The following is a 25,753-nucleotide window of genomic DNA, read 5'->3' on the forward strand; positions in this document are numbered from 1 at the left end:
CCTTAATACTACTCTGAGGAAGATGCATGCTGTTTTAACTACTACCTACCCTCTCCAAGGTTTTCTAAATCCTGAAGGAAATCTCTACTTGATTTTGATCTCTCACCCTCTTATTTTTCCCCCAATGTTGGGAAAATATGGAAATGTTATTTTTTTTTTACCTGATTTAAGGGTAAAAATATTGATGCAATTAACCTTTTTTTTTTTTTTTTAATTTGGCTATTAAATGCTTGGCCATTGTACACTGTCAGTCTACAGAGTTTTTGCAACATGTGTTTTGACTTGCATTCCACAATGATACCACAGAAAATATTTGAAAGCCAAGTCCAGCAAAATAGGCATATTGCTGTTACTCACTAGAATTTTCCCACCTACACTTCTATATGACAAGGATTGGCTATTTAACTTCAAAAACACGCCAAAAAAAAAAAGTTTTACAGCGATCACTCTGACCCTTATGCCTTTTGCCTTATTTGGATATTTTCACACACTTTATAAACAGAATTTATACGCTGTTGAAAAGCTAAGCATTGTGTTCAAAAAATCTGCTCTAGAATCCTTGTGTAAACATCATTTTCCAAATGCCATACTTAAATGCCTAGAAATTTTATTGTACAGTACTATTCTGTACTATGCTTTAACACACACCTCCATAACATGACTCAAAAGATGTAAACTAAAATAATCAAAACTTTTCAATGAGGGAGGAAGGAATCCCACGATATTTATTCTAACTCCATAAATTTTCATCCAAACTCTCATATTCTCTAAAACTTTTCTTTGATGTTCATTTTCTAATATGAAATTAAACAAAGATGATTATCACTTCTATGTAGCTAATAGACTAGTAAGTACGACTTGCATCCCAAAATTTTAGTGCACTTCATACTGGGCTTAAAAGAAAAAAAAAAAAAAGGAACTTTAGCACTTTTATCAAACAAGTTCAGTTGGAAACAAAGAACACAAAGGTAGAGAAATCAGTAACATCAGAAAAAAAGAAAAAAGTACCTATTTTTTTCATACAAAAGGGAATGGAGAAACTATAAAGGTTATATATAAAGCATTCAAAATTCAAATTTCTGATGCAAAAAATTCTTAGGAAGTAAGTACGCTATACAAATCCTAACAATTAGAAACCAGTGAGAGTTTATACACACTTATGATCATTAAGAAGAAAGAAATTAACATGTTATGTATAAGGAACAAAAAAGCAAAACGTACATTTACACTGGGATCTAGTCTAAAGAGTAAATTAATGTACTGTACACAAACAGACTTAAAAGCTGGCTCAGAAGCCCCAAAGAGCTACAAACAGACATTGGTTTAAAAAAATTGAGACTTTGACACTGGGCCTACCTTGTTGGTTTGTCTTTCAGTGTCTGGTACTTTGTTACCCACAGAATCACAGAATCATCTAGGTTGGAAGAGACCTCAAAGATCACCCAGTCCAACCTCTGACCTAACACTAACAAGTCCTCCACCAAACCATATCACTAAGCTCTACATCTAAACGTCTCTTAAAGACCTCCAGGGATGGTGACACAACCACTTCCCTGGGCAGCCCATCCCAATGCCTAACAACCCTTTCGGTAAAGAAGTTCCTCCTAATATCCAACCTAAACCTCCCCTGGCGCAACTTTCGCCCATTCCCCCTCGTCCTGTCACCAGGCATGTGGGAGAATAGACCAACCCCCACCTCGCTACAGCCTCCTTTAAGGTACCTATAGAGAGCGATAAGGTCGCCCCTGAGCCTCCTCTTCTCCAGGCTGAACAATCCCAGCTCCCTCAGCCGCTCCTCGTAAGACTTGTTCTCCAGACCCCTCACCAGCTTCGCTGCCCTTCTCTGGACTTGCTCGAGCACCTCCATGTCCTTCTTGTAGTACTCAAACATATTAGGGCTGTTACAGCATTTTCATAATTTTCTATTAAATAAGGTTTTCACTTTAACAAAATAGATCGCAAGGCATGGTTACCACAAGGTTTTAAAACACAAGACTTTATAATTCACTCATCGTAACTTAATAGTAACTATTTTCTCTGGTAATTGTTTGTTTTATTGTGAACAACCACCATGAATCCTCTTGCATGCCAATACAGAAACAAATTTTTGCACACACCACCTGAACAGAGTAAAAACAAAATGACGTTTACATGTAACTTTGATAAAAAGCAAGGCATAATCTGTATTTCTCAACAAAAAGAAAAGGATGCTGGCTGCAGTCACTGTAGTCAAGAGAAAAGCAATTTGGTATGAAAGATACTGTGCATGTTTCCTACACAAGGAGGTAATTTTGAAATGATTTGTTTTTGATGCAAGGATTTATATTCATTAGGTTCTCTAAACCCGGATATATGACTTTTAAGTCAAAACTGGTATTCAGATTCTTCTGTGTATGATTTGCTGTCATATGCTGTTATAAGCATGAGTTTGGTATCTCCTTGTTTTGCACATATCCCCCTGTGTCACAGACAAGTGCCTGAGAGTCACCAAACCGTGAAGAACAAAAAAAAAAAGAAAAAAAAAAAAAAAAACGTTTGCAATTCCTGTATATTTCTGCCTTCGGCAGGATGTCAATCCTGAACACATCCTCCTGTAAAATGGCAGCTGTGTAGCTCTACTGCTACAGATTATCTCATATTTTGCAATAATTTACACCCAGATCAGCATATTTAAAGCACTAGCTGCTGCTAAATAAATTGGAATAAGTGGGATACTTTAGAAAGTACAACATATACTTTTTTTAAGCTTCTGAAGCCCAAACCTTTCTTAAGGGCCAGGATGCTAATTCAGACAGATTTCCTCCTCAACTCCAGGAGTGCTGAATATAAACTCCTCTAACGTTATATACATAAATTCTACAATCCCTTTTCTACGCCTATGCAAACTCAAACCAGATACGGATTAAAGTCAGCTGGTTCTTTCTTCACCTTGTCTTTTCAGGTCTAATTTAGAAGCACCCAACAATATTGCTCCTATTAACATTTTTGTCATAAAAAATGACAGCTTATGCTTCCACTTCATATCCCTTTCCTGCACTCATCTTCACCTGGAGAGGCAGGGGAAAAAAAAAATGATATCTCATCTCTTGAGAACAAAGCACAGATTTTCCCAAACACCAAACAATTTTCCTTATGACACTTCCTTCATCCAACAACTGTCTCAGTGACTCCCTAGGCCACTAGTACCTGCTTCTGGAACCAAAACACTAAATAACTATCACAGCAGGATTTTCTGCAGTTTCCTCTGTAACACAACAGACCAGTGGCAATGGAAAGGTACAAGAACATGGCAGTTGCCTGTGTCCAAACACTAATTTAAGACAGTATTAACCCGGATTCTGTGCTATGCCTCCTTTCTAATAAGCTTTGTTAGGCCTAGCAGAAGACAGGCACGGTAGCTGCAGCATGCGTTACTCTCAGACAGATAGAGAACCATAGAATCATCTAGGTCGTAGAAGACCTTCAAGATCACCAAGTCCAACCGTCAACCTGACCTATTAAGTCCCATAGCCAAAGTCCAGTCCCTTCACATTTCATTGCTCTTCTCTGCATATGCTCAAGCAACTCAGTACCAGTACAGAAGATTCAGGAGAAGGAGACAGTGGTGGTAGCAATGAAGGCTGCCTAATAAATGGTTAGGAACAACTAAATCATGACAAATCCTGTTTATCCCAGTCTTCAAAGAACCCAAGAATTCTTCAAACATCAGCCCAGCTATTTAAACACTGCAAGAGCATAAACTTACTCTTCAAATCATTGTGATGATAAATACCATAATTTAAGGAAAAGCAATGACTGTTGCAATTATTATTCAAGAGGGGAGAGGAGAGAGAGGAAAGGGGAGAAAACAGAACTGAAGTCTTATACAGAACAGTACGGTACAAATTACACAACCATAAAAGTTTTGTTTTCTACTCTACTATTTAGCTCCCACCTAACTGTGAAATCATTAACTGTGATTTTTATTCATTCCACACCTTCCATATGAAAATCATTTGAAGAGACTTGGGTTTTAAGCTAAGAGCTAGAAAAATCTTAGCCAATACATGTATATTGTAATATAATATATTAACACCACTACTGCAAAAAAATAGCATCAACATAGCACAGCAAGTTGTCTATATCACATGCAAGACCTTTCCAGTGTGTCTGCTAATACTTTATCCATATAATGACAGCTGAAAAACTGCTTTCTATTGTTTAAGGAATATGTAGGCATTCCTAAAATTTGCTAGTGTCAAGGTTCCTCACCTTTCTTCTTTAATTTTAAATCATTATTAATATTGAGACAATATTTTTTGTAACTAGTACTAAGCCTTTCAATTCAGTGAAATGTGAATACTCTCAAAATGTTGAGCAACTTTCCGTTTGTTCCACTTTCATTTCTAGTAAATCAAGTAATTAGAAAAATATAAATTTTTCATTGCATTATTACAGATGACTGAGTCAAATCTTTTGCATATATACTGTACATATGACCACTGCGCATATATTTTTTCTGATGGTAAAAGGAATTGATACTGCCTGGTTTATCTATTTTGATTAGTAATAATTTAAGAAAACTAACAGCACACCCAGTTTTATGAGCTGTAAATAGAAAAAGAGGAAGTGTGTTATGTGGTAAAAAAGAGAAAGAGAGAACCCATTCTGAAGAAATCCTGAAGTCTGTATTCAGGCATAAATCCTAGTAAAGAAATGAGGAGCTCTTCCTGAGAAAAACCACAATTTGAATTATTTTACAGCTTAAATGTAGACAAGTGAATGCCTTCTTCTTTTAAAATTGAAAATATTCCCTTCCATCCCATCTTTTGATCTGAAAGACACTAACTAGTATCTACCTGTGTTTTATTTTATTTTAAAAGATCACTATTAGCCATATCGGGGTATCACCTGGAAACTTCCAGCAGGTCAACACTTGATGATACTGGATTCTGTGCAGTTAGACAGCACAATATGTTCAGTGGAACAATCAAATGAGCATGTAAATGACACATGTAGCATATGAAAATAAACACACCTTGAAAAGAATATCTTTAACCATCATCGTGATTTGTTGCTTCTCGACCAATGCATACAGCAGACCACACACGAACTTGAGGAAAGATTAGAAGTACTGACCTTAGAAAGACTTGATGATGTGGCTACAGAGTTTGACTAGGAACCTTTCCAAGTTACAGCAGGTGAAAAGAAAATGGACATTTGTGGGAAAACTCAAATTGAGAAAGAAAAGTCTTCAAGGTGAAAGATAAGGAGATCAACTCTGGGCATTTTAAGTCTATCCAGGAAGACTATTCCTTGAACACCCTCCCTCACCCCTCTCTGCCCCCCCACCCCCCCAAAAAAAATGCATTAAAACGGCTAGCATTCCTGTACAAACATCTCTGTCTCATATTAACACTGGGCCAGCACTGAAGGCCAAAGTCTTGCCATTCCACACAGGACTGTGTGGACGTAAGGACTAGTAAGCATTTGAGCCACGAGCAAGAACATCTCTTAATTATGCTTTGTTCATGCAGAACCTAGACAGCAGAACAGCAGCTGCAACTCTATTTCTCTTAAGCACCAAGTTAAACTGCTCATAATCAGTACTTCCTCTTATTCCCACTGTCCCCAAAAGCTTCAAACTGACAGAGAGAAATAAATGAAAATGCTTGCAAAGAGCAAGATTTCCCATCCATTGAATCCATTTTCAGCACTAATGTTGCAAACTCAATTCAATTTTCTAAGGACTTGATATTTTTAAATGCTTCAGAGATACTCGATCTCTTCTATTTTTAAAAGACCATCCAATAGACTTGTCAGCAACGTACTACAGAGAAAGTATAAGGACAGTGATCCAACACTGGAACATTACCTGCCATCTGGAGCGGATTAACAAATTATATGGATTGGCGGTATTTGAGCCCAGAGCTCAGTCACTTAAAGACCATGTCCATCCACAAAGTCACCAAGTTCCAGCCGGTGACAGGAACTCCAAAGATAAGCATTAGAATACAACAAGAAAGTATTTTAGACCTTAAATTTCTTTTATCCAATAGAGCTCTAATGCTTCACTATTTACATAAGCTACTGAAAAGAAAGAAAAAAGAAAAAAAGAGGGACACTGTAAACAACCACATATCTGCACTTTTTCATCATTAAATAACTGTTTGGGGGCTGTTTTTTGCCTAAAACAGGCAGGATCAGATGATGAGCCATGCAATTTATTTTACTTATCTTTTAAATTTCTTTTGGTGTAAGACAAGAGTTGCGATACATTTTACTATCTGATCTGTATATACAGGACACATACATTTCTCTATTCAAACATACATATAAGACCACTTTTAAACAGGAAAAAAGTAAAAATTTTGCAAGAAGACAATGATCAAGAGATATTTCATAATTTTTTCACTTTCATATTACTTGTATTAGTTCTACAAAGGAAACATTTTAAAACTTACAAAACAGATGACCACTGATGGCTTTAGTAAGCTACATATGATATATACAGAATTTTCATTATGGCCAAGCATCCATCTGTTTCTGTATCATGGTATGAACATAGTAGAACTGTGAACACAAAAGCAACTGTATGCTACATTTATGTCGATGCAGTTATTTTGTTCCCCTCTAGCTTTCAGTTACATAGCTAATACAGAAGCTGAAAAAAAAAAAAAAAAAGCTTTTTTTTTTTAATTGCAATAAACATACAACAAGGTGTCCTCATAGGAAAGCATTAAGTGGCAGGCAAAGCCAAGAGATGAGCAAGTAAAAGTTTTAAAGAGTTATTAGAAGCTTCTTTTCATTTTTATGGCAATTAGTACACAATACATAGTTCTATTGTGTGTTATTCTATGCCATTTATAGAAAGAAGTAGATATGAAACTAACTGTTGTAAATTGTCTTAAAATGAAGATGACAGTCAGATATGTCTAAATACCTCTGCTACATGATCATTTTATTCTTTTCAAAAGCAAATGGAAAGAAATTCTGTACCATGCAATAACTATTTTTGCCACATATTTTGCACATGTATTTCATTTCCAGTATGCATTACCACCAAGCACATGCAGTCAGATTATTTTTGCCATCAGGTTTTCTCAGCTAAGGATATAAACAGCAAAGCAGGCTTAGTTCCCCTGCCAAAAAAGAAACCAGGTGCCACTGGCACTTAGTACCAATGTAAATGGTTATTTAAGTTGTACGGTGCACTACAACAACTTAGTTCAGAGAACTGTGAAGAAACTCAACAGTCTTCCTTCTCAGGTCAAGATGTCAAATACATACAGATGTGATGTGGGTATTTCAAATGGAGGTGACTACTTAAGTTGACTTAATACTTATGGAAGAGATCTGGACCTTGGAAACTGCTATGTTAAGTCAAATATTCAGAGATATGTAATACAACTCTAAAAAAAATAATAATTAATTCCTCACCTAAGCACAAATGCATTTACCAGTGATATCCTGGGTAACAGAGGCCTAGCCAAAAGCTCCCCTCTTATCAATTTAGTCCTAACTGAGGTAATCATAATCTGTATCTTTCTATTAATCTTCACCTGATTTTAACTATTTTATATGGAGCACAGATGACGGAGTAGACCTTGTGACAAAAAAAAAAAAAGAAAGAAAAGCATCCATATGCATGCCCTGAAACCATGCAGCAAAAACTCTCACCAACACCTGAAAACAAGCTTACTGCTTTTGACAGGATCTGGGAGAATACTGCACACACAGAATTTACACATAACGACTTGTGATTGCTTTCTTTTAACCAGGATTTGAACTTGATGAAAAGAGCGAGAATTACATGAACCAAATCAGCTACCCTCTATCATCATCAGATTAAAATGGGTTAGGTATCTTGCTGGAGTTTAAGAAAATCTGTTCCATGCTAGAAGTGCCCTCTTATTATCCCCAAACCAGAAACAACTTGATACTACTACAAGACAGAATTCTGTCTAGCGCTCTTCTGTGTTTTCTGTGCAATAAACAAAATTCAATCTCAAAATATGCAAAACTGTCTTGGGAATCTAAAATGTATTACAGACGTGAACAACAAACCTGAACAGACAGACGAAGTTCCAGAAGAGAAGTATCTTAAGGTTAGGATACTAACTCAGTTTTTTTAAGAGATTTGAAAAAAGAAATAAAATACATTTCCTCATGTACAAATATTTTTTTCAGTGTCCCAAGATTTGACTTAAAGGAAAATTATGTTGCTGATACAGGCCTATAAAAAAAAAGACAGTGACATAACATTTTGTAACTTAGAAACCTCTCTCATATTGATTATCTAATACCTAAAACACTAAGGTACCTGAATTACAGACTCCACTAAAAAGAGCAACTGACAAAAGGAAAGGCAGTGAGAATACAAATCCCCTTCAGGCAAAGTTTGGCCAAACTGACAGCCATGAAGGGCTGGAGGTAAAGAAAGAACCTTTTTCCGAAAAGGTTTTTCTACCTGAACAATGCTAAAGATACCTTTAGATTAAAATAGGTAAAGCACATCTCCCTAAGTACTGAGTTCTTAGGTAAGAGCTCAACACTGCGCTCTGAAGACGGAATGGAAAAAACAATCACCCTCTAGGGCTGCAACACCTGTCGGAACAAACCTAGTGATTTCAAGCATCCCACTAGAAAAGTCAAAGGGGAGTATGGTATCATCATACTAATGTTGGTATTCACTACTATACATGACATTCTTGGAGCTGTCCCAGCTAATTACTCAAGATTTCATTACAACTGTCACATGACATCACAGTTTTGTTTAGTGACTCGGGCTAGACGGTAAGACCCCACCCATGTGCTTGCTTGGGTTGGGAGCACAGGCAGCAGAGCAAGAAACAGAGACAACCTAACACTGTGCAAGCACTGTTCAATAACAGCTGCAATACTGGCGAGTTATCAACACTGTTTTGGTCACCACTATAAAACAGCATCATAAGGGCTGCTATAATGAAAAATAATTCCATCACAGCCAAGCCCAGCATAATTTTTTTAAGACAAGACCACTAGTACTGAAAGCACTTGTTATCACAAAGGTCAACCACAAGTGGGACTATCCAAATACCTCAAAATATAGTAACCTAGAGAAGGCAGATGTAAGGATATAAGGATATCAGAGGACCCACCTGAACTATCTCATGACTTCCAACATCCTAGAGATACCAGTTTAGCTGGCACCTTTGCTCTAGCTGCTTTAGCTTTGGATATGGAATCAAAGGTTACCTAACTCTAATTCACCTGCTGGAATCTATAAAGCATATAGATGACAAATGATGTTATATTAAGGATTTTCCTTAAGAGAACATTCTCAAGCATGCCAAGAAGACTTTGTTCTCCTCCACAGAAGCAACGGCTGTTCAGATACAGCATCATCTCCACTAGTCTACTCTACGAAATCAAAGACTTCAGCAGCACCTGATCTCGCAGTCCTCATATCCTGACACAAACACAGATACCGTATCTGGTCTGATGATGGTGATGCAAGTTTCTAGCTACGCCATGTCATTTTTACCATAGTCAAGTTCACCTGAACATCAATAAATAACAAATATAAGTAACTGTTGCTTCCGTATCAGAGGAATATAGAAATTTCTTACATGATATAGACCATGGTCCAAGGCTATGCAGACACAATTAATCATCTAATTATAAGCATTTCTGATTTAGGACCACTGCCACCATGAGTATAGTTCAAAAGTAAAGCCCAACTGCAATAAGCAAATAAAATGCATCTTTGCAAATAACCTTGAAAAAGAGTTTTTGTATAAACCTGATAGAAGAACTACAGAAAATATTTATAAAACCAAAATTAAACGCATTGCAGTATACACGTAGTATAACCACTGAAGACTCATTTCTATTACATATAAACCTACATAACCCAGTCACATTACCAAAAACAACTGTAGATCAAACCTTAGAGAAGTATACTAACAGAAATTACAAATACAGAGCAGAACTATTTCTGATAAATTTTCCTCAGTTCCTCTTACAAAGAAACCATTTTTAAGTACGAAATATGTCCAAATTCTTATTTCAGTGAACAATTTTCATAATAAAAGAATAATTTTGCTATCTAAAGACATCTACCGCAGAATGTAGTTTTCCCAATACAAAATATATTTTGCATCCACCTGGTATTTTTTTGCATTTTAGTTTAGTCTATTCTGTTTAAAAAAAAAAAAAAAACTCTAGAAAACACTATCTGAAAATTCATTATAGCAAACAAGCAGAGTGCTTTTCACTGCTTCACAATCATCTTGACATGTCACCTTCATTTAAATTCTGGGACACACCTGAAGATGCTTTTCCACAGGTCCTGCTTGTGTCAACTTTACATACCAAGTCACTAAAAATTTATACTCGGGTATATTATACTCTTCTTTATTATTTCTCTAGCCATTCAAAAGATTTTGAGCATTGTGTCAGTCTCAAACATCTCACAAAACTGCTGAAACTCCCCATCTGCTCAGGATCCTATTTAATGTGTCTACTCACAAGGTACATATGTATTTTTATTAATGAAATAACATTCAGTCATCTAGTTATAAAAATGTTAGCTCCAAAGTTAGGCTACTAACTTGTGCGTTCTGTAAGTAAAAGCACGCTCCAATACAGAAAATAAAACCCACTTTCAAAATTTTTACTTAACTTGGTGTAAATTAGACATAAGACTGTGTAAGACACACGGAATCCAAACACAAATTTCTCATATACCTAAGCATGGTGACTACTTCACAACACATTAACAGCATAGTTTGTATTTCATATCTGAATTTGATAATTTTAGGCATTCAATTTGATCAATTTTTCCCCATGCTTTTGCAATAAGTTTTAAGGGTTTTGAGAAAGTCATTCCTGCTTCCTGTTACACTCCACTGGTTAAAATACAGAACTAACCAGATTTCACCCTCTCAGAAATACACACTTTATCTAGAAGTTAATAATTTAAGGTGGTTTTCACTGAAAAAAATATATAAATATATTTCCAGAAAATACCACATTAATTATATTTTTTCTAGCAAATTAGAAGACAAGACAATGCTTTAAACTACTTATACAGGATTAAAAAATAAGCATAGCATTTTTTTAATCAGCAGCTGAAACTATCACAAGCTGAATAAGTTAAACAGCCAAAAATACATAACTTAGCTCTGCTTGTGTACTTTCGAGAACACACAGACCTGTGAAATGACACCACATATAGACCCTTGTTGCCTAAAATTAGTTCTAAATATAGATATCCATTTCATAAATAATCCAATACTTCCAATAACAGAAGTTGTTTTGCAGTTCCATGTGGTTGTATTACAGACACCAACCTTCAGCAAGCACTCTTACACCAGCACTAGTTACCAAGCTTGATCATTCCTAATAAGTCACTGTCCACAAAAACTTCAATTCTACTTGGCAAGTTTATAATGTGAAGAATCACCACAATAAGCAGAGGACCAATTCAGACATTTGGGTTTTTAAGTGTATTTTAAGTAACAGCATGGATCTCATATCTAAGACGGCTTCAATTCTAATGGGGAAGGGGGAGAGAAGAATGTTTGTGTAACTAGGGTCAATCAACCACTTACATTTTCATTTTTGAATCAGGTACATCACACATAAGAAGGAATGGTCAAACATTCTCCTTCATGAGCTGTAAAAGGCAAATCTCAAAGTTATATCAATCAAATTAGAATAATGCTAAAGAGATGGATCTCTAGCTGGCTTTCGTAATTTGCCTTTCCCTAATAGCCTGATCTTAAATACGTTACTTACTAGCTTTGTGCTCAGTGAGCTACGGTCTACAGCAGATTCAAGACCAAAAAAGGAAGAAAAATTGCATGGAAATATCCTCAACTGGCATCCCAGCTGAATACAACCAAAGGAAAAAAAAAAAGTTTCTGGTAATTAAGTGTTATGCTGTGGCAATATTAGCAATGAAGAAAATTGTTTCTACTTCCACTATAGCCTATGAAAAGCTTCAGTCATGGAGAAAACTACACTGTGGCTGAAAGTACTATCAATCCAACTAGTCTTCAGCCAGTGGCAATATGGAGTCTCTCTTAGACGTAAAATAAAATGTTTTTATAAATTGATCCCAGCACTTAAGGAAAAACTAAACTAAAGTTCTTACTAGAGAACGTTAAAAGAAAGGAGAGAGAAACCCAGAATTTCATAATAAGTATCTCATAGCAAGTGTTTACAGAACACAACATAAGAAGAGAGACACCTAAGCAGATGCCCCAGATAAGCCCAAGGGTAAAAAAATTAAATAAACTTTTCATCAAGCAAGACACAGAATAATAAACCAAACAGCTACAGACTTAGTCTCCTCTGTTGAAGTTAATCCAGTTTACTTCTGTACAGTACTGCATTAGCAGTACCTACTCACTCAACTGGAGATAAAGCATCCCTTCTGCTTTTATTTAGTACCTTTTTAAAGCAAGTTCCTCTGAGACTTTATATAGCTGGTCCACTCTCAATTTCAGAGCTCCTCAAGAATAAAGGCTTAGCCTCAGTCTTATTTTTGAAAATCGACAATAACTGGTGGGTCAACTTTGGCTGGCTGCCAGGAGCCCACCAAGCTGCTCTCTCACTCTCCTTCAGCAGGAGAACAGCAGAAAATAAGATGGGAAAGTTTGTGGGTTGAGATAAGGACGGAAAGATCATTCACCTTTCACCATCATGGGCAAAACTTGGGGAAGATTAATTTAATTTATTGCCAATCAATAACCAAGTAGTATACTCAGAAACAAAGCCTACTCCCCTGGGGGTTCTTCCTATGCTCAACTTCACTCCTTACTGGCCCCAGTGGAACAGGAGGGATAGGGAATCACAGTTGCCATCAGTTAATAAAAGTTCATCTCTGCCTCCTCACACCGGTCCCTGGCTCCATCAGGGGGTCCCTCCCACAGGATAAAGTCCTTCGTGCACAGCTCCAATGTGGATCCTTCCCACAGGCTGCAGCTCTTCATGACTGCTCCAACATGGATCTTTTCCACAGTGCAGAGTCCTTCACGAACCAACTACTCCAGCATGGGTCCCCCATGGGCTCCTGTCAGGAGCCTGCTCCTGCAGGGGCTCTCCGTGGGCCGCAGCCTCCTCCAGGCCACATCCACCTGCTCCACCTGGGGCTCCTCCACGGGGGGGCTGCAGCGTGGAGATCTGCTCCGTGTGGGACCCATGGGCTGCAGGGGGACAGCCTGCTCCACCAGGGGCCTCTCCCTGCACAGGCCACAGGGGAACTGCTGCTGCGTGCCTGGAGCACCTCCTGCCCTCCTGCTGCACTCACCTGGGGGGATGCAGGGTTGTTTCACCCACATTTTTCTCACTCCTCTCTCCCAGCTACTGTGGGGCAGCTTTTCTTCCCCTTTCTTAAATATGTTATCGTGGATGTTTAACCAGCATCACTCATTGGCTCAGCTTCAGGCAGGTCCCTTTTGGAGCCACTGGAACTGGCTGTGTCCAACATGAGAGCACCCCCACAACTTTTCACACAGGCCATCACTGCAGCCCCCCTGCTACCAAAAACATCGCACATAAACCCAATTCACTGGATTAAAAACTCTATTCCTGACTACAGAGTAACATGAAGACAGCTGAAAATAAGAAAAAAGCTTTGCCATAATTTTCTCAAGTCAGACATCATAATCAACAATGAGAAGGCAGACAAGTGATCCTTAGCTGAAAGTTTCACACATAATTAGAGCTGATTTGAAAAACTGCACTGCTGCTGACAGTCCCACCCAACTTTCTAATCCACCCCTTGTGCTTGCCTCCTCAAGAGGAATGGATCCCTTTTTTGGAGACAAAGAAAAGGAACACAGCTATATTCTTGAGCTCTTACTGAGAAAATTCCTGGAAACCTTCCCATTTTTATTTTTTCTGCAGCTAAAAGGTATCTCTATAATTATCTGTCTTCGCAGCATGAAGTAATGCATACGGTTACTTCCTGTGCAAGAAACTGCTGCATTAACTGCAAGCATTTATTATTGTTAGTATCATTATTTGCTAATTGCCTAGTACCTCATTCTACTTACAATTAGCCACAAGGTCCAAGTAAATAAGTACAAGATATAAAGAATAACACGGATCAAATAATATGTTGATCTCATCTGGGCTACATTCCAATGCAAGGAACACAGCAGCTCTGCCATACTTAAGAATCTTCTGCTGAAAGATGAACTTTTCCAGTCCTCAAAAATCTACAGTTGTTCCAATTTCTTCTAAAATTCAATGTCCGTCTTCAGGACAGACAGTAGTAGGAGCATTTGGAATGATCTGATTGCAGTATTTCCAAAAGAAAGACCTTTAAAACAAGGTTTTCTTCTTTGGCTTTTTTCTTTATGGACTAGGCTATCAAATTCTGAGTGTACTCTTTATTGGCTCAGTTGCTCAACATGTGCACTAGAAAATCATGGCAGCTATCAGTTCTTTCAGAAAAACAACATCAGAAACAACATTAAGAAGAAAAATAACCAGCACTGGGCAAATGCAAGTTTTAGCCACCAAACTTAACAGATTACTATGCACCCACTCATAGGACAAAGCTGTCGCATGGCTGACCAACCTGCCACTGAGCCTTGCGGACTACAAGCAGCTTGCATCAGTCTGAATCCAAACCTTAGTAAAAGTTTTGAGTGATAAAAAGAGAACAGAACCTAGCTACACAATATCACTAAAGGAATTTATTGAGGGGAATTAAATGTATATACAGCAACGAAAATATTGAGAAGGTACTGAAGTATCTTCACGTGTTATCTGAATCCTCAGGAGGGAACAGTGGAGTAATACATTAGCTCTCTTCTCAGTTTCTGTGTGTGAGCTGGAACCTGAAATATGCTCTGGGAAAATACTACCCTCTCTCCTTGCTTACTTAACAGAGACTGGGAAGAAAAAAGGAGACTCTACCCACAGTTGTTACTCTGCAATACTCTTGCTGGTTCTACAAAAACAAGCATAGGTAAAGAATTTGAAGGCTATTACAGAACTTCTTTCCTCCTTCAGCATTTTCTTTCAGTCCACATCAAAACCTTATAAATGAAGTTTTCAAGGATCTGCTCTCCCAGGCCCATTTACTTCATAAACTTCTGCCAGAAAAACTACACCAGCTGGAAATGGCAGCCGGGAACCACGCACCATATAGCCAATTTAGCTGTGCTGGAAACAAAATTTTGATGTACGCAAGTTATGCCAACAGAAAAAGCATTTGTGTTGGCTTTATTCACACCACAGACCCAAGTGATGAATTTTTCCTGGCAGAAAGATTACTTCTGCATTTCCAAGAGGGGGTTGTATTGGCAAAGCTGCAGTGACTGAAGCTGTTTTAGATCAAAGCGGTTTGAAGAGCTCCAATACCTAAATTTTTCAAGCTGCCTTGAAAGCTGGATACAACAACAAAAAAAGTTAACTATCCATATTCTGATGCGTCTCAATGATTTCTGAAAGAAGGCCTCCAAAGAACAACATTTCTTCAAATCTGTCAATTATAAAATTGCCCTCAAGCCTTCTTTGTGTTCACAGATATACAATGCAAGTAACTTAACAATCTCACAACCTCTATTTTAATTAGTGCAGTTCTCTTCAGAGAAACAATACTGAATAGTCCACTCTTTAAAATTATACTTGAGCAATAATTATTTGAGCAACGTGATCTAGTAGAAGGTGTCCTTGCCCTTGGCAGAGGGTTGGAACTAGGCGATCCTTAAATTTCCCTCCAACCCAGACTATTCTGTGATTCTGTGATACAAAGTTACCCAAAAAGTCACAAGTTAAAAGTTCCTGCCCCTGAGCTCTTCCAACTCCCATTCAAAATGAAACCCGAGGGTGGTCTGTTCTGCTAGGGAATCACAGCACTTCATTCTCCCCTATGAGGGGAGAGAATTCTTCTTATCAGCAGAGAATGGATAGATATTGGGAAATTGACAATTACTTGGATATGAACTTTTAGGAAACACAAACAATCTCTGACCGGACTGGGAAAGTCTGAGTTAAGCAATTGACCTGGTTGGCCAGGCAACAGAGAAGGGAAAGCAAAAGGGTAATTACTTAAAACTGTTGAACAGTAGCATGAGGCTCCATTTAACAGTACTAGCTGTAAACCCATCCAATAGACTATGGGACAGTAAGTTACCACCTGACACAAACACACCAGGAGTAAATTTTTTAAACACATACAACTATCTTCTTGACAGAACATGAAAATAAGGAACCTGACAGTCGCAAACAACAGGGTGTAATTAAAGAAGAAAAAGAAAGGCTATGAACCTGATGGCATCCTTCAGCTTGCCCAAACAACATTCTACACAACTTCAGTAATAACAGAAAGTTTTATTTTTATGTATATATATATAATTTATATTATTTGTATTATCCTGAAATAAATATATATTATTATATAATTTGTTTTGCCTTTTATTGAAAGCCTTAGGAGATTGAACAGCAAATCTTCTACGGTGTAGAATTACGTTGTTAAACTCTGAGCCATAAACATAGAGAACACTGTACAAAATAAAAAATAATAAAAAAAAGTAGCTCCTGGCCAATGTATTTCAACTGTACTTTCTTTTATATAGTTTAGGTCAGAAGAACCTGTAATGCAAGGCTAACTCCCAGAATACACTTCCACTCCAAGATAAGGTTTTGCAACAATTTGCAGATAATCCTTCCTCCCTTCCTTACAGTACCGTATCTCCCAGAAATTTTTTGAAGATGAAGATCCCTGAAAATCTGCTAACAAAAATACCTGAGCAGTACCACTAATATTACATTAATAATGAAAAATGAAACTATTCAAATTACCGATGTAAATGTAATTCAGCCCACTGTGTAAACACAGCATAGCTCTTAATGAGTTGATCACATGCTTTTTACCCACAGGACACCTGCCTTATTCCATGTACAGACTGTACCTTCTTTGAGGATGGAATACTGCCACATAACAAAAACAATTCCTGCACGGGCTCAGCTGCATTGGCTTCAGAACTGGGAAGGCATACAACATAGGCTTACATAAGCCAGGACTCATCATGTATGTTCACTCCAGGAAGGCCAATATCTTATTTATTTACTTTTAGACAGAGGAAGACAAAGGCTAAAAAGCGACCTACAGCCAGAACACTTTGGAGAGAAACAGAAGGCGGCCTCATAGACATGATGCAGCCTTAAAAACGTCCAAGCTCTTCATTGATTTCGGTGTTCTTTTTGATCAGTGCTAGAGCATTAACAAGGAATTTCCTGCATCCATGAAAGTACAGATCATAAGAAAGGAGATACAAGGGAAATGTGTAGTAAGAGATTCAAAGTGAACATTTAAGCAGAAATGAAAGGATACAATTGCTGGCACATCTCTACATTCTTTTATACAACTCCTCTTTTTTTCTCTCCCAGTTCACCATGTAAGAATCCCGTAATTTGGAATCATACTCAAATCCACATCAGTCATCAGCAGACTTTAAATCTTTTAATCAACCACACTGTCATTTAGCAAATAACAGTTGGATGTCATCTTTTGTGGACTAGCCCTTAGAAGGAAACAAGACACTTGGCTTGTGGCTTTCACAGATTTTTGTTGATAGCTGAGGAATGGCAAGATTTGAGGACCTTGGATTTCATTCCACACATAAAAGGGAATTACATTCTAGGACAAAGTTTCTCAATATGCGGTCAGTAAAACATCAGATGGTGATCCAAAAAATCATCGTGAAAAATGTATTTTTAAAACCATACATTCCCACACATGCAAGCAAGAAAACATAATTGAGGAAATAAAAAAAAATTAAACAAACATTCAAATCTTAGCCTAACTGAATTGCACTGTAATGCAAAACAAAATGTGACAACATTTCACAAGATGATCCTTCCTTTTTTTAAAAGAAATTAAGTGATCTTGAAACAACACACTGTCTTTTAACATTTAAGTTTGAAAACACTTTCTTCTGCCCTACTGAATTTCCAAAGCGGGTCCCCTCCAGATAATGCTTTGTATGTTCCTCCCTTCATCCTACTTCCCTAAGCCATTATCTGTTTTCTCCATATGCCCCTTACGTTTTCTCTAGTTTCATTCACTTTACAGACTCCCCTTAATGTCTTTTACAGAAGTAATCCATCCAGGCACAGAGCTTTTTCTGTCCATTTTCATTGACAAACTCTGCCTCAAGTCTTCTGGTTTACCCTGAATTTCAGTCACCACTGTGGGAACATCCTTAATTTCACTGGTTCAGCTGCAGGAGCTTCTTTTCTCAGGCCCATCTTTATCTGACATTTTTTACTTCTTAAAATTACAGATAATTGGTCCATACCCTGTCTTAACTCCCTGATTTAAGATCCTGATACAAATATCCAGCCCCAGCCTTTTCCACTCTTATTTTCAGAGTTAATTTCCCTTCCTAATGTCCACTCATAAACACCCTTGCACCTTGTCTTCATCCAGTTGTGTATACATACTCTAAGTTGTTTTTTTAAGCCAGGTTAACAGCCAATAAAGACATCTTTAAATCTTAATAACAAAACAGCTTTGCAAAGCCAGCCAACATGGAATACTGAAGAAGTATTTGGAGTTCATAAATACGATTTTAATAGCATACCTCAAATCCCTTCCCCCAAATCAGTATGCCTGCTCTCAGATTTCCAATATTACAGCTACCATAAAATTCATGAATATTAAAAAAAAGTTTATAAAAATCATTTGTTGACAAGTGTTAACTAACAACCATGTTTTCCTATGAATTATGTAACTTGAAAACCCACTTGTATGTGCTGATCTGATGCTGCACATTCAACACTTCTCATAAGTTTTTAAACAGGTTTAAAAGCTGCAGCTTTTTTTCCTGAAGATTATTGTTAGTTACTTATCTTTATAACTTGTTCTTTCAAACCAAGATGAAACTTTTAAATTAAATATGCTTATCAATACGTGCCTATTTAAACTACTGGTATCTATTTCTAAACACTGTATGGACTACTGTTTTTTCGAGAAGATTCTTTTCACAAGCCTTGTAAGAAACAAGCTGCAGCTGGATACAAACAGATTTACTAAAGGCAACAACAACAAAAACTTAATTAAACTCAACAAGAATTACTTATGTTATATAAGTTAAAACTGGATAGAATATCTTGTGTTTAAAATGGAATTAATTATGTTATGTGTGGTTAGCAAGCTTAACCACTGCACAGATGACCAAAAACATAAGATTTTAGAACTGATCTTTTCCTCTATCCTTACAGTTCTGTTCACATATCAAAAGAAGATTGACCTACTTCTGTTTTCAATTTCAAATGGATTGAAATTAAAGTCAAACAAACCACTGAATGGGACATCTCAGTATAAAGAGACTATTCACTTGATATCCACAAAAGACACGTCTGCTTCAAATGATTTTGACGTGTTGACAATTTCTGTTTCTCAGTGTTTGGCAATTGAGAGCTTTTGCTTCCTCAGGACTCTGGCAGGACACATGTATTTGAGTTGCTTGTGTACCTTTTTTTTTTTTTTTGGGGGGGGGGAATACATTCGGTCTGCAGTAAGATTCAATTTCATAATGAATTTTAAATTAAAGTTTATTTAGGTCCATTTAATTTAAAATTGATTTTATTGTTTTTTAAATATTTTTCAATATAACTTTCTATACAGCCCTTAGCATTATTTGGTCCTCATTTTAAAGTAAACGCAACAATTTGTAAGAGCTCAATTAAGTAAATTTTCACCACCACAAATATTATCTTATATATTTTGAAACACTTTATGACACAGAAAGAATAAAACACATATTCAATTCTTGTTAGCAATTGAGGAAATTCAACATACAAAAACGTTTTGTTTGCTACTGAGATGAATATATATAAGAGACATGTTTCCTTGGAATCTGGGCTTTTTTGTGTGTGTGTGTGTGTGTGTGTGTGTGTGTGTGTGTGCACGGTATCAGATACAGATTTCCAGCTTCTCAGGAAAATTAAGTTTGCATACCAGCACAGAATATCCCTGGGACTTCACTCCGGAATATAACAGTTCGTACTTTCTTATCAGATTTCAAAGCATCCACAGCTTTTGACATCTACAGAGAAAAGGAGGAAGGGGAATAACCAAACGCTTTTTGAAGTATTTAATTCCAATGTTTCACCTTCATACTAGAAACTATTCTTTTCACTTACCATTTTTAAAAGATTTTTGTTAAGGGCATTCTTGGCATGAGATCTGTTTAACCCAAGCACCACAATTCCTGGAGGGGAAGAAAAATTGTATTATTGTTACAATACAGAAAATAATATCTCTGTATATAATTATTTTGATGTTATAAAAAAGGCATAATTGAGGATTACAAAAATAGAAAAAACATTCTACTGTAATCATTTAGCTACATAGAGTTTTAAAAAGAAAAAAAAATGACTAAAGTTTCCCAGGGCTGAACATTTCAGTGTTCAACAGAAGCAACATGTATTTCAAGTACTACAACACGGCCCTAACACCTTAACATGGAAATAGTGCTTACAAGGGCTAAACGTGTAATTCCACTATTGCATGCACTAATTTCATGTTTGTGTGTGAAGTGCTGACATGCAATCAGGCAAGACACTCAACTGTAAAGCATATGTTTCCATATTTAGACAGCATGCGCTGAGAAACTTCTTAAAGCAAGAAGTGTTACCACAGCTAAGCAATTCTGATACAGGTAAAAGGAAGTAACAAACACAGACAGAACGCTATTAACAGAAAAACTGAACTTTTGTTTAGAAAGAAGAAAAATCGTACAGAAATTCTACCTCAAGACACAAACTGGGTTCAATGCTTGGCCACACAGCTCCAGTCACACATCTACAGCTCCCTTAGACCAGTTACAGATCAGTTGGCTCAGTGACTGATTACATATGCTGGTTTGAATGCTGCAGAAGGAACAACATTTTTTTGTCCTAATTCCTACTCCTCCAGTTTTATAGGCATGACAGTCAAATGGGAAAATCCCAAAGAGTTTACCTTGGTAAGTGTACCAAGCCTATAGTAATCTTTTAGAAAATTGTATCCTGAATGCATTACAACTCCCTGAATTCTAAACAGCAGCACATAGTCCTATGAAATTGATCCAGCCTTGGTCAAGTCTTACCCATCAGGATTTTTTTTTTCTATTTGGGGATGCAAAGAGAAAGGGAAGAGGACAAAGGACTAAGTCAGGGACCAGGAATGAAAGAGAGAAAGGGAACTCCCATTATCTCAGACAAAAATGCCTACCATATTACCATCAATCTACAAAAAAAAAAAAAAATCAGTATTTGCCAGTATTTGCCAGTGTATTCACTACCACAACACCCAGCTCTGCATGTATAATCTCTAAAATCTGGCACTTAGTCATCTTCTGGAATCTGTCTTGTTTTCTCAGTGCACACTACTTCTTTTCCTTTACAGAAACATGTCCTTCCAAAGAACTGACCTAATAGCCCTTGAGCCCACTCCTCTTCCTCTTCTTCCCCCTGCATGGATGTGCCCCCCCACACATGCAATTAAACAGAGGTCTTGTTTCTCCTGCAGCTACCAATTTGAAGCCATTGTCTAGCCAAAGTCTTCTGAAGTCTACCATGCTCAACGTTCAATGAAAATGGTTAAGCCCAAGTAGGAGAGCACACATTGCTCTTGCTTGTTCTCAAGGTCCAGTTGATCACTAACAAGAAATAGAGAAGAGGAGCCCGGCTGACCCAAACAACTTTCATTCCTTTGTTCTGCAAGCCTGAACTCCTACCCATTCATCAACATGGTTGGAGGTCTTCATCTAGGACATCCTGCAAGGTCCCTCATTCAGCACTTAAACAGGAATCTGGTTGTTTTATTAAACAAACAAGACAAAATTCATGTAATGCTTCTGACTGTAGCACTCTTCTACTGTCACAATTTATTCTTCAGGAGGAATATTCCAAATTCCAATACTTCACACGCTCACACAAGTAAATTAGGCAAAAGCAGCACAGCATTTTAAAATAACAAAAGGCAACGTGACCTGGCTTTGATTTTAGGCTCTAAGGCAGGCACACTTGCATATCCAATATCTGAACAAACTGAAGACATCATCATCCCAAACTATTTTTTAGTTTGGAAGTAAGGTCTTTTGCAGAAGCATGTTTTTTTTCAATGGCAATAACACTCTTTAATTACCACCACCAATATTAGTGTATTCAGAAGGAACTCTCACTTATCATTCAAACACATTTAGTAATTTTCCTACAAAGAAAGGCTCCTTGAAGATAAATCATACAGGTTGATTCTTCTTAGCAGTGTCACATCAAGTCATAAAACTAGCAGTTCTGCCTCCCTTTCCAGAAAAGTGAGGTAAATACAGATGACACCCACACAGCTATCCTATTTCTCAAATAAGAAAAAAAAAAAAGTGAAGCAAGAACTACAACCAGAAAAACATATGAGATTAATACCAGAAAATCCTACTACTCGATTACTATATTATCTGTACATCCTTAAATTCCTTGTGTTTTTGTTTGTTTGTTTGTTAATATTGCAGTAAGACTTGGGGTTCCCAATATATTTATCAGTGACCAAACTACAGACAGATTGGGTACCTGCTGAAAAGTCACATAAATGAAATAGAAAAATAGACTTCCTGATTTCCAGTTGAGCAATTCAATCCCGAGAATATACTTTCTCCCTTCCCCTGCCCACCTCAAGAATCACAGAAGAATCTCCAGACAGAAACTGTTTAAGGCAAGTCTTCCTTCTTTGGGCATCCAACAAGACTTAAAGGCCTGGTCACACAGGTATACAAATTTTAGATTGGAGGAAGTTCCCTAACCAGGGCAAAAAGGAATAATCAGGCTCCATACAGCAATGCAGAACCCCATCAAACCATTTAAAAGGGAAAAAAAAAAAAGAAAAAAAAGCAAAGTTTACACATTACTGCCGTAGAAGTAACCATTCTGACAAATATTTAACAATATGAAAAGATGATTATTGGCATATATATTTTGAAACATCTGTTACATCTTCATCTGAAGCATTTAGTCATCATTCTTTCTTCCTAAAGTCTCCACATACAGGCATGCTTTCCAATATCTTAAAAAAAAAAGAAGTTTGAAAAAAAACTATCCAAAAAAAAAGTCAAGACTCATCATCATATTCACCAACAAATATCAGAAGAAATCATAATAGATCAATTCCAGTATCTTCACAGCATCAAAGAAGGGTAGATATATTGAAAATGAACAGTTATTCACACTACGCTGAATGCAATATTAATTTCATAATTTTCTCCTGGGAGTCATGTCCACATTACTCCAGAACACTCTTCAGCAAATAAGGTGTATCTATTAAAAATTACAGACACATACTAAAAAGAAATTTTCACTCTATTAGATAGATTCTCCAAGGGATTCAGTTGACTTCCAATGCTGTCTAAAAAAAGTAGTCATGCTCCCTCTGCATTACTTCTCTAGCAACCATGAGAGGAAGAGCATATGCAAACATACAATATGTTCTCTTCTTATATGTTACATCTGCCACCAGAGAAAGCTGTTATATAATTCTTAACATTTAAGAGAAAAATATAATGAAGTCAAAGGAGAATAAAAACAAAAATGTTTTAGTGAGACAAAATACATATAAATGAATGATAACTTCAAAATACCTTTAAATTCCCAGACACATCCTCATTTCATAGTGTGCACTAAATTTGGGATTTTTATATGAGTACGTAGATCATATTAAAGCATTCTTGTATTTTGATAGGGGCAGCAAAAATGCATGATGCTATCATTATTTAAAACTTCTGAAAGAGAAAATCGTATTTCTTTCTATATTGTAAAAAAACTGGGTGGGCCAATTTAAGTGAAGTGATTAGATCATGTTCTAACTACAGCTTATATCAGCACACAGGAAATCTTGCTTTAAATAACAATTTTTATCTGTTTTATCTTGTGCTTCGTACTTTTCAAAAAATACTCATCCTCAGCATTTAGTAGAAACACATTTAAATTGTTAGTTACAAATAAGTCCTCTCTACATTCATATCATTAATTTGTCTTATTAAGATTCACTTGATCTCTATAAAAAGTACTTAGAAAAACACATTTATTTGTATTATATATACACAATCACACACAAAAAAATTTTTCCAAATGTTCTTTTGCATAACCAAAAAAACCCACCTCTGCATTGAGAAAGGGAAGAATGAAGAGAGAAAAGTTGTAAGTTTGTCTCACTTAACTACTCAGATAAACCAAAGCAGATGAGTTGACTGAGATGCTTATTAATTGTACAATATTTTCTTAATCATAACAAGAATCCATAGTGAGTATACCATGCACAATTCTGGTCATTTCCATTAATCATATTTTTCAAGAAGCTGTTATGTGCAAAATCATACAGGTATGCATTGAGCTGCATTTTTTAAAAGCACCTAAGCACTTCTCAAAATTCTAAGCACCTTCTTATCTCAAAGTGTAACTTCGAAAATCTTTCCTGCATTTCTTAAATTAGTACACCACATCTGCTCTAACTTTTTTAAAAGACAGAAAAAGAAGGGAACGTAAACTATTCTGATTTATCAGCTAGCTATTAAGTTTCCAGCCTCTGAATAAACTACCTCAAACGAGACCATATTTGTTCTGCCTGTATTACATACATTAAAATTCTAGCTGATGAGGTCAAAAAGCTGTCTTATATACACTACCCAAACTAAAAACAGATAGAAAATATAAACATCAATAGTTATTCTAGTGGAAAATCTAAAATTTACAAATACTTGCATCACTTTCCAGTAAGTAACACTGCAACACTTCAGTCAGGATTGCAAAGATATTTCCGTGAATTTCATTTATAACCTATAGAGCAAAAGCCCTAACTTAATTAAAATTTCTAATGGGCTTGCTAATGCAACTTGCCTAAAAGCTCTGAAATTTCAGTAGTGATAATACATTTCAGACCTAACAGTGATAATCAAATACAATTTCAAATAACGTAAAAGATGGGTATTTAAATAAAAAATAACAATACGCTGACATTTAGCCACACTCATACGTGACTCTGATACTGCAAACAACATGAGCTGCAACATGTTGTCCAGAACACATGAGCATTTTACAACCATATTCAAATCCTACATCTTTTATATTCTTGTTAAGTTCAAATCTGGAAGTTGGAAAGTCTTGAATAACAAATTCAGTAACTAGTCCTTCCAAACACAGTCTCATTGCAGTAGATGTTTAACAAGGTCCCAAAACTGTAGTACAGGAGTCACGTGGAAGTGTTATGAAGCAGAGCATTTTGCTTCTCTGCCTGAAGGGTGAGATTTGTCTAGAGCTAGAGGACACGCAGCTCTGTGTGAGGCAACTCCTGTCATTTTCCTGTCTCCCCACAAGTCTCTGCTGTACCAGCCTGTGCAGCACTAGGGACGATGCATCTTCCTCCAAGCAACTCAGACAGACTGTGCATGGACAAGAGCATCACAGCAGTATCAATGAGCACGCGCTTGCCTTGAAGGGTAGTCAGGGTCTGTCCCTGTGTGCAGTCAAGAAGCATGAAGTGGAAGAACGTAAAGGGGCAATGGCACCGGGGTCCCACTTGGGAAGGTCTGCATCATGAGCTGCTGGAGATGGGAACGGTAAGTGAGAGAAGAGTGAAGGAGACCCCTGCGGCTTATATGGATTAAGCATCCTGATGGAGCAGAGATATTGCATGCTGTAAGCAAATAGAGACAGATGAACTTGACACATGGGGCGAGGAGGAGGGTGTGCACTAGCAGAACAGGGAAGAAGCAGACAGAGACATGTTTCTTCT

At 36.9% G+C, this 25,753-nt stretch overlaps 1 protein-coding gene across 4 annotated transcripts in view; it reads right to left on the reverse strand.

The window, feature by feature from the left end:
• The window catches only part of AUH (AU RNA binding methylglutaconyl-CoA hydratase), a 112,874-nt gene that overhangs the window by 83,108 nt on the left and 4,013 nt on the right, over window positions 1–25,753 (reverse strand). For 3 of the 4 annotated variants that reach the window (XM_040540633.1, XM_040540634.1, XM_040540636.1), the window contains exons 2-3: window positions 20,137–20,204; window positions 19,952–20,039 (exon numbers count right to left, since the gene is read on the reverse strand). The exons of the other annotated variant lie outside the window; for it this stretch is intronic. In XM_040540633.1, the coding sequence (XP_040396567.1) occupies window positions 19,952–20,039; window positions 20,137–20,204 (156 nt within the window). The remainder of the gene's footprint in view (window positions 1–19,951; window positions 20,040–20,136; window positions 20,205–25,753) is intronic. 4 annotated transcript variants of the gene reach the window in all.

The sequence above is a fragment of the Cygnus olor genome, chromosome Z (genome assembly GCF_009769625.2).
Source record: "Cygnus olor isolate bCygOlo1 chromosome Z, bCygOlo1.pri.v2, whole genome shotgun sequence".
Taxonomy (NCBI): domain Eukaryota; kingdom Metazoa; phylum Chordata; class Aves; order Anseriformes; family Anatidae; genus Cygnus; species Cygnus olor.